Source organism: Capra hircus, chromosome 18 (assembly GCF_001704415.2).
Source record: "Capra hircus breed San Clemente chromosome 18, ASM170441v1, whole genome shotgun sequence".
NCBI lineage: Eukaryota > Metazoa > Chordata > Mammalia > Artiodactyla > Bovidae > Capra > Capra hircus.
The window spans coordinates 27,444,047-27,460,874 of record NC_030825.1 but is presented as its reverse complement, the minus strand read 5'-3'; the positions used below and the strand labels follow the sequence as shown (position 1 = coordinate 27,460,874).

The 16,828-nt window shown below is 44.0% G+C and overlaps 1 protein-coding gene across 3 annotated transcripts in view; it reads right to left on the bottom strand.

Moving 5' to 3' along the window:
* Positions 1–16,828, bottom strand: part of CCDC113 (coiled-coil domain containing 113) — a 31,871-nt gene that overhangs the window by 1,211 nt on the left and 13,832 nt on the right. For 2 of the 3 annotated variants that reach the window (XM_005692044.2, XM_005692043.2), the window contains 3 exons: positions 15,588–15,743; positions 12,164–12,271; positions 163–318 (listed from right to left, as the gene is read on the bottom strand). In XM_005692044.2, coding sequence (XP_005692101.1) covers positions 163–318; positions 12,164–12,271; positions 15,588–15,743 — 420 coding nt within the window. Of the gene's footprint in view, positions 1–162; positions 319–12,163; positions 12,314–15,587; positions 15,744–16,828 lie in introns of all 3 variants that reach the window. The other variant, XM_005692042.2, reaches the window with a different exon arrangement.

Here is a 16,828-nt window from a genome sequence, read left to right as displayed (position 1 = left end):
TTATTTTGGTGTAAACATTGAAGCAATGACTGAGATTTCTCAGACATTACACATCCAAACACCTGCATTCTTAGCTCAGAAAACAAAATCCTAAACAAAAGATGGGGGGGGGCAGTGCATAAGACATTGAGGGGTCTTGGGACCCCTTGGGAGATCGCTCACCTCTGCGATCTCCACTTTCCTCTCCCACATCCTGATGGTCTTCTCCAGGTCCCCGTTGCGGATCTTCTCCCGGATGTACATCATCACCTGTGGAGCTCGGAACTCAGACAGCTGCTTCCGGAGCTGCATGTTCAGAGCCAGGGCCTTGGCCCGGTCCTGGGTGGGGGAAGGGACCAATTAGACTGTGGGGCTCCCTTGGCAGTTCCAGCCTCCTGGGACTTACTGGCCCTGGCAACTCCCCCTTCTTTCAACGTTGTTCTAAAAATAACATTTACATTTTCAAAGGAGTGGGTGAAATCACAAGACCCTGACTTCTTACAGATCCTGACATGTTTGTCCAGCTCAGAAACACCAAGTTCCGTCTACACGGTCTTTCTTCCTCCCTCCCTTTTGTCCTTTTTCCTTTCCTTCCTTTATTAAGGAATGTGCTTTACTTTTGATTGCTTAGGGGCTTTTTTTTCTTTTTTTTGCAAAATATATATAACATAAAATTGCCCGTTTTAACCATTTTAAAATGTACAGCTCTGTGGCATTCAGTATACTCGAATTAGTTTGCAGCCTTCATCACAATCTGTCTGCAGAAGTTTTTCATTTTCCCCAACTGAATCTCGGTATCTATTAAACACTAAACTTTCCATACCCTTCCCTAACTGGCCCTGACAACTACCATTCTATTTTATGTCTGTATGAATTTAAAAAAAAATTTTTTTTTGGTCTCACTGTGTGGCTTAAGTAAACTTAGTTCCTTGGACTGCTAGGGGATTCCTTCCCCCATTCTCTATGAATCTGACTACTCTAGATATAAGTGGAATCATACAATAGTTGCTCCTGCATGACTGTCTAATTTCACTTAGTGTAAATGTCTTCAGAGTTCATCCATTTTGTAACATGTCAAAATTTTTTCTTTTCTAAGGATGAATAAAATTCTGTTACATGTATGTACAGCTCATTTTGGTTATTCACCCATCTGTCAATGGACATTTGAATTGCTTCTACATTTTGGCTGTTGCAAATAATGTTACTATAAACCTGGGTGTACAAATACCTGTTGTTCAAATTCCTGCTTCCAAATTATTTGGGATATATACCTCGAAGACAACTTGCTGGATCATATGGTTATTCTGTTTTTTTGAGGAATCTGTCTTTTTAAATTTTATTTTTTTAAATTATTATACAGTAAAACTAGTCCTTTTTTAAGTGGATTTTGAATTAGCATTGTCCTTTTAACAATTGTTTTGAATAGGCAACATATTCAATCCAAATGGTATAAAAGTACACAATGACAAGCTCCCATCCTACCCCTGTCCCCAGCCGCACAAGTCCCCTTCCAAGAAGCATATACTGCTTTTAGGTTTCCTGGATCCTTCAAGAAATCTCTCAGTTCAGTTCAGTCGCTCAGTCGTGTCCGAATCTTTGCAACCCCATGGACTGCAGTACGCCAGGCTTCCCTGTCCATCACCAACTCCCAGAGCTCGCTCAAACTCATGTCCATTGAGTCAGTGATGCCATCCAACCATCTTATCCTTTGTCATCCTCTTCTCCTCCCGCCTTCAATCTTGCCCAGCATCAGGGTCTTTTCCAATGAGTCAGTTCTTCGCATCAGGTGGCCAAACTACTGGAGTTTCAGCTTCAACATCAGTCCTTCCGTCGAACACCCAGAACTGATCTCCTTTAGGATGGACTGGTTGGATCTCCTTGCAGTCCAACGGACTCTTTAGAGTCTTCTCCAACACCACAGTTCAAAAGCATCGATTCTTCGGTGCTCAGCTCTCTTTGTGGTCCAGTTCTCACATCCATACATGACTACTGGAAAGACCATAGCTTTGACTAGACGGACCTTTGTTGGCAAAGTAATATCTCTGCTTTTTATATGCTGTCTATGTTGGTCATAGCTTTTCTTCCAAGGAGCAAGCGTCTTTTAATTTCATGGCCGCGGTCACCATCTGCAGTGATTTTGGAGCCCCCCACTAACAACAACAACAAAAAAACTGTTTCCACTGTTTCCCCATCTATTTGCCGTGAAGTGATGGGACCGGATGCCATGATCTTAGTTTTCTGAATGTTGAGTTTTAAGCCAACTGTTTCACTCTCCTCTTTCACTTTCATCAAGAGGCTCTTTAGTTTTTCTTCGCTTTCTGCCTTAAGGGTGGTGTCATCTGCATATCTGAGGTTGTTGATATTTCTCCTGGCAATCTTGATATGTTTGCATGGATAGAAATCTCTGTATTTACTTTTTTTGACCCAAAGAGTAGCCAATTATATTCACTTTAAAAAAATACAATAACAGGAAGATTATTAATGAAGGGATATAAATCATTGTTTAGAACTATAATAAAGTCTACAGTTTATCAAGCACCTTCACATACACAACTCCTTTCAGTTCTCAATGATTCCAGGAGGTAGGAAGGAATCACTATCTGAGACTCGGAAATATTAAGTGATTTGCACAGAAATCTCACAAATTTTATCACTCTCAAACACCTGCTACCAAATTCCAGACTTTCTCAATGTTAAAGTAGATGGTTGTGAATATCTGCTTTGAGCCTCAGTTTCCTCATCTAGAAAATAAGACTAATCAGATAACCTACATAGTGGTTATGAGAATCCAATGAAACTCTTAAGCGGCTGTCAGCTCTTAGCACAGGGTATGGTACACAGTAGCACTCAGTAAATTTTAAGAATAATGATCATACAAAGTTGTATCAATTCAATACCCCCCTTCAGCAATATAAACATGTCTGCAAGCCGATGAGTAAGGCAAGAGCCAAAGAACCTCTTCCCTTTTTGGAATTAATTTGGTTTTAGTACAATAAAGTAGAAATCTGGGGGAAAACAAAAGTAGAATATATAAAATTCTCCTAAAAGGAAATGGCATCTCTGGGGGCGCCTCATATTAAATCTGGGATCACTGGATACTTTGAAATAATAAACTCAGCAAATGTGCCGCCTGGAGACATCTTGTGGTGTGGGGAACCAGCCAGTGGATGGCACTGTTTCACCTGCCCTAGGCACCAAGGAGGCATTTATTGGCTTCAATAATATTCTGGACTTCCCCAGTAGCTCAACTGGTAAAAGAACCCATCTGCAATGCAGGAGATCCTGGTTCGATTCCTGTGTCAGGAAGTTCTCCAGGAGAAGGCATAGGCTACCCACTCCAGTATCCTTAAGCTTCCCTGATGGCTCAGACAGTAAAGAATCCGCCTGCAATGTGGGAGACCTGGGTTCGACCCCTGGGATGGAAAAATCCCCTGGAGGAGGGCATGGCAACCCACTCCAGTATTCTTGCCTGGAGAATCACATGGACAGAGGAGCCTGGCAGGCTACAGTCCATGGCATTACAAAGAGTCAGACACAACTGAATGACTAAGCACAGCCCAGCAATACTAGTGCTTGTTAATCAGTCTTCCTTAAAGATTACTGCTTTTCTTTTCTCCTCCATCTTAAAACTGAGACTCAGAAGCTTCTCCTCACTCCAGTACTCTTGTCTGGAAAATCCTGTGGATGGAGGAGCCTGGTAGGCTGCAGTCCATGGAGTTGCTAAGAGTCGGACACGACTGAGCGACTTCACTTTCACCTTTCACTTTCATGCATTGGAGAAGGAAATGGCAACCCACTCCATTATTCTTGCCTGGAGAGTCCCAGGGATGGGGGAGCCTGGTGGGCTGCCTTCTATGGGGTCGCACAGAGTCGGACACAACTGAAGTGACTTAGCAGCAGCAGCAGCAGAAGCTTCTCAAGCAAATCTCCAGGTAGTTGGTAAATAGATTCAAATCTTCTCCCCATGAACAGCAACATTCCAGGGGAGACACTCTGCAGTGAAGAAGTTTATCTAGGATGAAGCTGGTCTCCAGCTGAGTGTACAGTCTCAACTCTGCCGGCTTTTATCTCTAAGAGATTTCTCCAGAAGCATCAGCTTAGATCTCTTCTAGATCATAGAAGAGGCACTTCTGCTGCTCCATTTCCACACTTGTTTCTCTCCAAGTAGGGAAGCTGGGAGGTACAATCTCTGTACAAGATAATCTTTGGCCCTGTCATGCTTGAGAAGCTGAAGAAGCCGTGAAGTCACCATCACCCATTTCAAAAATCCAAAACCTTAGTGGTGGTTTTGTAGGACAGAAAGAAAGAGGACTGGATCTTCAAGTTCTGACAGCTCCTTATGCTAGACACTTTGCTGAGCTTTTCGAGTGGGGCCCCAAGAAGGGTCCTCCTGACTGGGGTTGTTGGAGCCAATAGAATGAGAACACACTCACTTCAAAAGTAAAGGAAGGTTTTCCTCTTCGATTAAACAAGTGAGATCTAGGAGCACCCACTCCAGAGCACACCACTCCCGACAGGCTGCTTTATGGGGATCTTTATTCACTTTTATTTATCCAACTTTTTTCTCCCCCTCAATAAATCTTGAAGGATCTGCTGTATCAGCACATAAAGAATTTACTCTTTTTCAACAGCTGCATAATTTTCCACTGTACGGATGTACCATAATTTAACAAGTCCCCACCCCGGTCACTTAGCTTCTTCATCTCTTGTTACAACAAACAGTGCTGTGATTAAAAATCTTTGGGGTATACATTATTTTGTAAAAATGCAAATATATCAGTAGGATAAGCTACTGAAAGTGAAATTGCTTATTCTAAGGCAGTGATTCTCAACCAGGAGCTATTTCCCCGCAGGAGACATTTGGCAATGCCTGGACACATTTTTGCTTGTCATAGTTAGGGGAGTGCTACTGGCATCTAGTAGGCTGAGGTCAGGGATGCTACTGAATACCCTACCATGCACAGGACAGACCCCACAACAAAGAATTATCTGACCCAAAATGTCAGTAGTGTCTAGGTTGAGAAACTCTGCCCTAAGCATGTGAGTGTACACAATTTACGGTGCTGACTTGCCTTCTCTTATAATGATCAAGCCAATATACTTCTGCAGCAATGTTTGAGACTGCCTGTTTTCCCTATTCTCTCAACACAATCTTACTATTTCATCTTTGTTAGTTTAATGGAGGAAAAATAGTACCTCATTATAGCTTTACTTTTTCTGACCCTTATGGGTGAAGAGGAACATTTTTAATATGTTTGAGATTTTTTAGCTTTTTTGTAAACTGTTTAAGTCTTTGGCCTATTTTTCCTACTTTTTGTTAGATTTTTTCCTATTAATTTCTAAAATGCATTTATGTTTTAAGGAAATTAGCTCCTTTTGATGTTAGATACAACATTTTCCCAGTTACTTATCTTTTGGCGTTACTACGATGGTTTTTGTCATGCCGGAAAAATTTTTATTTTTATATAGTTGACTTTATTGATTTCATGGTTTATGGGCTTTACATTTTAAATGTCTTCCCCATTCCAAGATCATAATAAAAATGTTCCCACTATATAAATTTAGGACTTTAATGGCTTTATTATTTACATTTAAATTTATGATATGACTGGATTAATTTCACCATTACATATAAGTTCCAAGTTAACTGTTACTAACTGAATAATCTGTTGTCTTTTATTACAATGTCACTTTTATCATAAACTAAATGCATCAGTATTAATGTATACTTATATCAATTGGCTTATATTTTTTCTTTGATCTTCCAGTCTATTCATGGTCTTTTTTTTTTAATGGTCCTGTTTTAAATACTGTAACCTCATGACATGTCTCAGTATCTGGTAGGGCTAGTCTCCTCCTTATTAAGAATTTTAATTTTCCTATTTTTCCAAAAGAATTTTTGAGTCAGTTTATTTAAACCTTCCAAAAACTGTTGTTATTTTAATTGGAATACTGTTATTTCACAGATCAACTTAAATAGAACTAACATTCTTATGATGTTGACTCTTCCTAACCTAGTATGTTATTTTGATTCCTTGCTTCACAAAAGAATCACCATCCTGTGACACTGGCATCACCTGGGAACCGGGTGAAAATGCAGACTTTCAGGCCATCTACCCAATCAGAAGCTGCTTGTAACAAGATTCCCCAGTTATTGATTGTCTTCTTCTGGTTTGAGAAGTGCTATTTTAATTCAGTTTAAGACAACCTAATAAAACTAATTTTTTATTAACTTGTTTTCAGAATGCAGTAAAAATTTGTCAGGAAGTATACAGTGCATACCTACTATCTGTCTAGCAGGACACACAACTGTGGGGAGACCTAAAAATATATTCAGAACCATCAGCGGACACTCTTGTGAGGATGATGATTAGAGAATACCTGAGATGAATATAATGAAGTAAGAACTAGAGCATTAAGCACTAGCTACGAGGGATATGTTCAGAAGAGCAGGGACTGCAGTCTCACCCAGCACCCCGCTTGAAGAGCAGGGTGAAACTACAGGAAAGGCAGGCCATTGTTCCCATGCCCAGCTCCGGTGCAATGGTGCAGGGGAGAGGCTGTGAAACAAAGAGCTCCGGAATGTGGCCTAAGAAATGAACTTTACTTGGAACAGTGTGGGAATATCATGCCTAAGGACTTTGTGGAAAACAGTGGAGATCTTTGGGGTGAGTGGTTAAGATCTATCTGATAGTTCCAATAAAAGTAGCAACAAGCAAAAAGTAGATCAGTTAGATCTTTAACTTAACCAGAGAAAGAGAAAATTAAGAAGAGCCTTCCTGAGAGTCTCTTGGACTCAAGGAGATCAAGTCTGTCATTCCTAGAGGAATCAACCCTTAATATTCATTGGAAGGACTGATGCTGAAGTTCCAATAATTTGGCCAGCTGATGAGAAGAACTGACTCATTGGAAAAGACCCTGATGCTGAGAAAGATTGAGAGCAGGAGGAGAAGGGGGTGACAGAGGATGAGATGGTTGGATGACATCACTGACTCAATGAACATGAGTTTGAGCAAACTCCAGGAGACAGTAAAGGGCAGGGAAGCTTGGCGTGCTGCAGCCCTTGGGGTCACAAAGAGTTGAAACAACAAATATGTGGTTAGAGCAAGCCTCAATGACTGGCAATGCTTTGCCCCTGTGATCAAGCCTGATGTTAATTAGATCAAGAATGTGGAGCAATTAACATCTCAGGGTGTTAAGGCAGTAGAGCCATCAGCTAGTAATGAAGGAGGCTAACAGCTAGGTGTGGTACCAATAGAGGCAGACCAGCGAGAGGTTTAGCTGGAAGATGGAGGAGTCAAAGAGAACTCAGCTGAAATCACCCTGGTTGTAGGGAGATAGACTCCGTGAGCAAGGCTGTACCCTCTGAGGAGCCACATCAGAGGCTACTAAGAGCAAGAGAGGGAGACTTTACTGAATAGTGCAGCCAAATCACTAAACAAGAAGCAAAAACGATAACAAGACCAAGATATTGTTGCTAAAATATATTATCTAAAATGTCCAGTTTGCAAGAAAAATTATGAGATAGGAAAGAAACAAGGACGTGTGATCCACACAGGGATAAAAAGAGGCAACTTAAACTGCTTTTCAGAGAATCCAGAAGAAGGGCTTGGCAAAGTCTTCAAAGCAGCTATCATGAAGATGATAAAGAAACTCAAGGAGGGAACTTCCCTGGTGGTACAGAGGATAAGAATCCTCCTGCCAGTGCAGGGGACAGGGGGTTGATCCCTGGTCCGGGAAGATTCCATGTGCTGAGCGGCAACTAAGCTCATGCACCACAACTACTGAGCCTGCACTCTAGAGTCTGTACTCAGCAACTACTGAGCCCACATGCTGAAGCTACTGAAGCTCATGCCCCTAGAGCCTGTGCTCTGTAACAAGAGAAGCCATTGCAATTAGAAATCCTTGAAGAGTAACCCACGCTCGCCACAACCAGAGAAAGCCCATGCAGCAACAAAGATCCAGTGCAGCCAAAAATAAAATAAATAAATAAATCTAAAAAAAAAAATTGGGCAAAGTTCTTGAATAGATATTTTTCCAGGAAAGACAGACATGTAGCCAAAAAGCATATGAAAAGATGCTCAATGTCGTTAGTCATAAAGACATTCAAATCAATACCACTTCCCACCTATTGCAAAGCATTGAAGAAAGCACCTGAAAATAACAAGTGTTGGTGAAGATGTACAGAAATTGGAACCCTCACACACACATTTTCGATGGGAATATAAAATGGAGCAGCCGGTTTGCAAAACAGCTTGGCAGTTTCTGTAAATGTTAAACATAGAGGTACTATATATATATAGGGCTTCCCTGGTAGCTCAGTGGTAAAGAATATGTCTGCAATGCAGCATGTGGGCATGCTAAGTCTCTCCAATTGGGTCCGACTCTTTGTGACCCAATGGACTCACCAGGCTCCTCTGTCCGTGGGATTCTCCAGGCAAGAATACTGGAGTCGGTTGTCATGCCCTCCACCAGGGGATCTTCCCAACCCAAGGACCAAACCCAAGCCTCTTACGTCTCCTGATTGGCAAGCAGGTCGTTTACCACTAGAGCCACCTGGGAAGACCCTATGCTGCTGCTGCTGCTAAGTCACTTCAGTCGTGTCCGACTCTTCGCGACCCCATGGCCTGCAGCCTACCCGGCTCCTCCGTCCATGGCATCTTCTAGGCAAAAGTACTGGAGTGGCTTGCCATTGCCTTCTCCGAAAGACCCTATGAGAAAAGGCCAATTCACAGAGACACGAAGCTGACTAGTAGTCACCTGTGGTTACCTAATAGAGGCAGAAGACATAAAGAAGAGGTGGCAAGAATACACAGAACTGTACAAAACAGATCTTCACGACCCAGATAATCACGATGGTGTAATCACTCCCCTAGAGCCAGACATCCTGGAATGTGAAGTCAAGTGGGCCTTAGGAAACATCACTACAAACAAAGCTAGCGGAGCTGATGGAATTCCAGCTGCTATTTCAAAGCCTAAAAGATGATGCTGTTAATGCGCTGCACTCAATATGCCAGCAAATTTGAAAAACTCAGCAGTGGCCATGGGATTGGAAAAGGTCAGTTTTCATTCCAATCCCCAAGAAAAGCAATGCCAAAGAATGCTCAAACTACTGCACAATTGCACTCATCTCACATGCTAGCTGGAGAAGGAAATGGCAATCCACTCCAGTATTCTTGCCTGGAGAATCCCGGAGATGGAGGAGCCCGGTGGGCTGCCGTCTATGGGGTCACATAGACCTGGACACGACTGAAGCGACTTAGCAGCAGCAGCACACCCTAGCAAATTAATGCTCAAAATTCTCCAAGCCAGGCTTCAGCAATACTTGAACCATGAACTTCCAGATGTTCAAGCTGGTTTTAGAAAAGGCAGAGGAACCAGAGATCAAATTGCCAACATCCGTTGGATCACCGAAAAAATAAGAGAGTTCCAGAAAAACATTTATTTCTGCTTTATGGACTATGCCAAAACCTTTGACTGTGTGGATCACAATAAACTGTGGAAAATTCTGAAAGAGATGGGAATACCAGACCACCTGACCTGTCTCTTGAGAAATATATATGCAGGTCAGGAAGCAACAGTTAGAACTGGACATGGAACCACAGACTGGTTCCAAATAGGAAAGGAGTACATCAAGGCTGTATATTGTCACCCTGCTTATTTAACTTATATACAGAGTACATCATGAGAAATGCTGGACTGGATGAAGCACAAGCTGGAATCAAGATTGCCAGGAGAAATATCAATAACCTCAGATATGCAGATGACACCTTCCTAAGGGCAGAAAGCAAAGAAGAGCTAAAGAGTCTCTTGATGAAAGTGAAAGAGGAGAGTGAAACCGTTGGCTTAAAATTCAACATTCAGGAAACTAGGATCACGGCATCTGGTCCCATCACTTCATGGCAAACAGATGGGAAAAAAATGCAAACAGAGGGAGACTTTATTTTGGGGGGCGCCAAAATCACTGCAGATGGTGATTGCAGCCACGAAATTAAAAGATGCTTACTCATTGGAAGGCAAGTTATGACCAACCTGCTACTGCTGCTGCTAAGTCGCATCAGTCGTGTCCAACTCTGTGCGACGCCATAGGTGGCAGCCTACCAGGCTCCCCGTCCCTGGGATTCTCCAGGCAAGAACACTGGAGTGGGTTGTCATTTCCTTCTCCAATGCATGAAAGTGGAAAGTGAAAATTGAAAGTGAAGTCGCTCAGTCGTGTCTGACTCTTCGCGACCCCATGGACTGTAGCCTACCAGGCTCCTCCGTCCATGGGATTTCCCAGGCAAAAGTACTGGAGTAGGGTGCCATTGCCTTCTTCGATGACCAACCTAGGCAATATATTAAAAAGCAGAGACATTACTTTGCCAACAAAAGTCCATCTAGTCAAGGCTATGGTTTTTCCAGTAGTCATGTATAGATGTGAGAAAACTGTATAGATATAAAGAAAGCTGAGCACCAAAGAACTGATGCTTTTGAACTGTGGTGTTGGAGAAGACTCTTGAGAGTCCCTTGGACTGCAAGGAGATTCAACCATTCCATCCTAAAGGAGATCAGTTCTGGGTGTTAATTGAAAGGACTGATGTTGAAGCTGAAACTCCAGTACTTTGGCCACCTGATGCAAAGAGCTGACTCATTTTAAAAGACCCTGATGCTGGGAAAGATTGAGGGCAGGTAGAGAAGGGGACGACAGAGGATGAGATGGTTGGATGGCATCACTGACTCAATGGACGTGAGTTTGGGTAGACTCCGGGAGTTGGTGGTGGACAGGGAGGCCTGGCGTGTTGCAGTCCATGGAGTCACAAAGAGTCGGACACGACTGAGAGACTAAAGTGAGTGAGTGAGTGGTTGGTGGATGGGAATGAGGTGAGGTAAAATAAAGGATGTCTAGTGGATCCAGGGTTTCTTTCTGAGGTGATGAAAATGTTCAAAAATACTCAAGCTGGTGGTTACACAACTCTGGGAATATATTATAAGCCACTCGAATCTACACTTTAAATTGATACATTATTTCATACATGAATTATATCCCAATTGAGCTGTTTTTTTAAAAGTTAAGAAAATGAAAATATACTAAGTAGTTAACGCCAGGCTTTTAAAGATTGATCTCACATTTTACTTGTCATCTAAGAAGTATCAACCCAAACAAAGGACCACAGGAATTCCACATAGAGAGAATACACAGATCTTTGCTTTGATTTTGTTATAGGCCACTCTGTACTGAGACTGGCTTTTTTTTTTTTTTTTTTGCAAAGGATTTGGGCTCTCCACCAAGAATACGATGCGGACGCCACGGCAAAACTGAGTCAGATGTAGTAATCCTGTGGCTTTGGGACTGTTGTAGGCAGTGTCGGGGACACTTCAGACTCATTTGAGACAATGACAGTATTAACTGAACAGGTGGATGGTTGTAAGAGGTTGACAAAGCACCCTGTCTGATCACCGCAACAAAAGCTATGACATCTTTTGCCGGGATATGGAACCTGAGTTCTGTCTCCTTCAAAGGCTTATTCGAGGCTAAAGACTGGCAACACCAAAGCTGATGCCAGGCCTTCAGAATACAAGTCCAGGGCTCACTGTCCCCCATGCTCCCCCCAAAGTCCCTTTTGAGGATCCCAGGTGCATTTAGGTTGCAGGAATTCAACTCTATGTGCTCAGCCAAATACTGAGAGCACTCAACCCCGGTGCAGATGGAGGGAGCTCAGATGTTCACATGGTGACTGCAGGCCCTGGAGGGCACTGGGACGGAGGTCACAAGTCTACCATCTGAGCAGCCATCATACCAAGTGAGAGCTCCATGTTTAAAAAGCTTTCTCTCCTTTGCATAGAATGTTATCATTTGCTGTGCATTCTTTTTCTTATATTGGTTACATTATTACACGCATCGTACATGTTTTTGCCAGGTTGAATACGCTATACTTTGAATTTGGTACCTTATGAGTCACTTAAGGAATTCTCAAGGGTGATTTGGACTCTGTGGTTTCTAGATGATTTCTGACTCTAGATTCTAACCCAGCAGTAATTAAAATGCCAACACCATGGACTGGGAGCCTTCTCCTCTGATGGCCCAGAACTATTTTGATTTTTCTGATCTAAGGCTTTTCTAGACAGAAACCAAGGTGGCTGACTCAGATTCCTAGTTGACAGGAGGAGAAAAACACAAGAAAGAGCATGTTTTACCCTTGCCTACCTCCTCTGCTTGTAGGGTTTCTTTTTCAACTTTTTCAAGTAACTCTTTTCTCAGCAAGAACTCCTTGGTCAGATTGAGGGACATTTCCATGGCGTGGTGTAGCTTGCTCTGCAATATAACAACACAGGAAGTCTTGAGCAAAGATGATCGCTATAGGAAAAAGAGGCAGACAACTCTTTCTTCAGCAGAATAGCAGGACCATCCAGGAACTTGGGTCTGTCCTTCTTATGACTCCAGATTTTCAGAATCCTGGTGCCTAAGAGGCAGGGGAGGACCTCGGGAGGCTTCTCACCTGCAAAGCGCCCAGACACACCTGGACCCAAATCCCACCCCACCGTTACTAAGAAAACCTCTCTAGACTTGGCCTGACTGCTTTGTAGGGTTGTGGTGCTTAGTCACTCAGTCGTATCTGATTCTTTGAGATGCCATGGACTATACCCTCCAGGCTCCTCTGTCCATGGAATTCTCCAGGCAAGAATACTGGAGCGGGTTGCCATTTCCTTCTCCAGGGGATCATCTCAACCCAGGGATCAAACCTGGGTCTCCTGCATTGCAGATGGATCCTTTACTGTCTGAGCCACCAGGAAAGGCTTAACAGAGACAAATCCTGGTAAAGTGTTGAGCACAGTGCCTGGCACACGGAGAGCACGTGGCCTAAGACCACCGTCATTTGGATGGACAAAGAGGTGGATGCTACTGTGAGCATGTGCGATCTCACATGTGAGGTCTTCCCAGACCAGGAATCGAGCCCATGTCTCCTGAAACAGCAGCCAGACTCTACCATGGGGCCACCAGGGATGCCCCAGGGGCTCCCTTGACTGAGACTCACTCATAAAACTCACAGAAGAGAAGACGCTGTTGTCTGTCTCCTTCGTGGCTAAACCCTCAGCACTTAGCCCTGTGCCTAGTGTGCCACAGGTTCTCATATATTTAGTAATAGAGGCAAATTATTCTTCATATTTTTTTATTATTTTAGAAATATGTATTTATTTGGTTGTGCTGAGTCTTAGATGTGGCACGCAGGATCTTTCATCTTTAGCTGCGGCGGCATGTGGGATCTAGTTCTCTGACCAGGGATCGATCCCAGGTCCCTGTATTGGGAGCAAGGAGTCTTAGCTACTAGACCACCAGGGAAGTCCCATTCTACATATTTTTAATGACATCTCACACTTGGGTGTTTGACATTAAAATGAAAATGATCCAACCTGCTGCCCATCCATCCGTAAACATACTTCTGGGTTTTTAGCAGTTTTTTGACAGTTCTGACTGAGCACCTGCTTTGCCATTGTCCTCAGTGCTAGGGACACATCACTGACCAGTCAAGCTCTGTCCTGGTAGGCAGTCACAAAAACCTGCTTCTGAGAGGGGAAGCATCGGCCCATGGTTCCCAGAGGAGTCCCCATTCAAACCCAGGTAAGCCTGACTCTACAACTCACCATGCTGGGCCCTGCTTTCCACAGGAGACCTGAGAACTGAGACACAGAAAAGTCAAACTGCGTCTCTCTCAGCTTCAGGCTGTGTCGCCTTAGATCTCCTGTAGGCGTCTCCTCCCAGCTTCACCATCTGCTTGCTGTTACTCTCAGCAGGCTGACAGGCACCCTAGCCCCTGGGATTCTGACCAGAATGGCTCCCATCCTGCCCACCAGGGCCTGTGTTCCAGCTGCTTGGGTTTCACCATCAATCTGCACTACACGTTCTGGAGCTCAAGACGTGGGCCTGGCTGTCGTATTAATATTTTATAGACAGTAGCTCCACTCCAAAGCCCTGACTTTTCCCCGCAAGACCAGACTGGCCCTGGGCCACTTAGTTGATCCCTCAGGATCAGATCAAGGTCCAGTGTGATGTAACCACATACCTCACAGCTCTCCAACTGGACACAAGAATTTCAGAATGTGAGCACGACCTTGCCTACACACATTTTGCCAGCGGAAGGCAGTAGGTAAGGCGGGACACACACGGGACTAGGAGCCCCAGCTCCGTCACAGCATGTGGCTTGAATCCAGCAATTGCTCTCCCTCTTTCAGCCTCAGGTTTTTCATTTGTAAAAGGAAAACATTGAACAAACATAAGCCTAATATAAACACATTCGAATTCACGGTTTTAAATGACACTGTGTGGGCTGCCCAAGTCCGTGGCTGCTGTTGCCACCAAGGCACAAGGCCAAGGGTCAGCAACCTTGTTCTGTAAAAGGTTAGATGGGAAATATTTCAGGCTTTGCAGGCCAAGAGGCAAAACTGATACTGTATAATTATATTAACAAGAGAAAAAAACAAACTGCCACAATTGTTTTACTGATAAAATTCAAAATGAAATAAGTATAATATTTTGGGATATCTGTCTACAAATGAGAGGAATGAAATTTCTAGGGGAGAAATCAATTTTACTTAATTGGGTATCAAAGAGAGTGTTCTCTATCAAAATCAGTTGCAAATGTTCTTCTGTAAAAACCACCCTTGTCTCCTAGGCCAGTGGGCAGGATAGATGGGCCACTGTATCAGACAGTTGCCAGCAGAATGACCAGACCACCTGGTCTGCCAGGAACAGGCCATGCTCATGCCCATAGTCCCTGCTTAATTATCAATATTGCCTCTTTCTCGCCGAAGACAGTTCTGTGTAGATAAGGAATTATTTAGCAGGTTTTTTTTTTTTTTAAAGCTAAGATGATTTCCTTTGCAGAGTTTTAAGCAGGGAAGCACTTATTGTTGTTTAGTTGCTCAGTCGTGTCAACTCTCTTACGATTCCAGGGATTGTAGCCCACTAGGCTCCTCTGTCCATGGGATTTCCCAGGCAAGAATACTGGAGTGGTTTGCCATTTCCTTCTCCAGGGCATCTTCCCCATTAAGACAGGGATCAAGCCCAAGTCTCCTGCATTGGCAGGCGGGTTATTTACCACTGAGCCACCAGGGAAGCCCCAGGGAGGTGCTTGTTACAGACTAAATTAAATAGAGCCCTAATTGTGGCTGGTTCTTAAAACTCACAGTGCATAAAAATCAGCTGGGGAGTTAAAAAAATGTATGGCTCTCACCTCCTAATTCAATTGGTTGGGGTTGAGCTAGTGTGTCTATCTTAAAAAAAAAAGGCTCCTCAACTGGTTTTAACACATAGTCAAGGTCATAGAGTCATTTGGGGGATTTTAGGAGATATGGCCGGAGAAGGCAATGGCAACCCACTCCAGTACTCTTGCCTGGAAAATCCCATGGATGGAGGAGCCTGGTAGGCTGCAGTCCATGGGGTTGCAAAGAGTCGGATACGACTGAAGCGACGTAGCAGCAGCAACAGCAGGAGATATGGCTTTGTTGGGAGAAATCAGAGAGCAACAGGGGAGCGTAGGATGCCTAGGCTCTCGGTGAAGCCACAGTGATGTCCCAGAATCTTGCTGTGGCTCAGGAAACCCCAAGCACCGGGGCACGAGCTTGGACCTTACTTTGTACGCGTTAAGGATCTGCAGGGTGTTTCCAGATGCCAGCTTCATCTGGATCAGCTCTTGATTCCTTGCTTCAATCGTCTCTAAAAACTGAGCATTCTCGATCTTCAGCTGCTGGAAGTCAACGTCGTGGAGGGCCTCGCCTACCTCTTCCTTCTACAGCTCAGAAAGAAGAGTAACACAAGCCAGAAAGACAAAAACAAACATACATTAATGCGTAAGTGTGAAACCTAAAAAAAATAATACAGAGGAACCTATGTGCAGGGCAGGAATAGATATGCAGATGCAGAGAATGGGCTTGTAGACCCAGTGGGGGAAGGCCTGGGTAGGATGAACTGGGAGACTGGGAGCGACATGTACATGCTGCTGCTGCTGCTGCTGCTGCTGCTAAGTCGCTTCAGTCGTGTCCGACTCTGTGCGACCCCAGAGACGGCAGCCCACCATGTATATGCTACCGTATGGAAAACAGATGGCTAGTGGGAACCTGCAGTATAGCAAGGCAGCTCAGCTCAGTGCTCCGTGATGACCCAGAGGGGTGGGATGCAGTGAGAGGGCCTGGAGGGGTGTATGTACACGTGTAGCTGACTCACTTCATTGTACAGCAGAAACTGACTCAACTTTGTAAAGCAATTATATGCCAGTAAAAAAAATAATAAAGAATAGAACATGGCCGAAAAAGAAATGATGTGAGGTTTTGACTCCTGTATCGCCATACATTCAATTTCAGGTGAGCTTTTGGAAGTCAGTCATCATTCAGTCATTCTACAAACTTGGATTGGGGATCTGCTTGGTGCCAGGCATGGCCTTAGGCCCTAGGGATAGAGATCTGAGTAAATACAATACTCCCATACTCAATGACAGTTCACAGGCAGGTCACAGCATGGTGTCATGGGACACACAGGGGCAGCATGTAAACAGAAGCCCCTCCAGGCAGGCCAGGAGAGTATGGAAGGCGGGGTCAGGGGAGGCTTCCCCGAGGAGGTGCTGCCTAAACAGGGCTGTGAAGGAAGAGGCCATTAAAGGTTGTTTTTAACCTGGAAAACTCAGAATAAGCAGCTCATAAATGCCTTTCCTTTGATCACATGACGTTTCTGCACTCGGGGTGTATTAGTGCATTAGGTTGCCTCCCTAGTCCTCACCTCACTTACCTGTCCCACCAGCTCTACGGCATCTCACATCTGTGGTCACAAAAGCCAACCTCGGGACTGCTCCCAACACCCACTTGCTATTCAAGCTATATA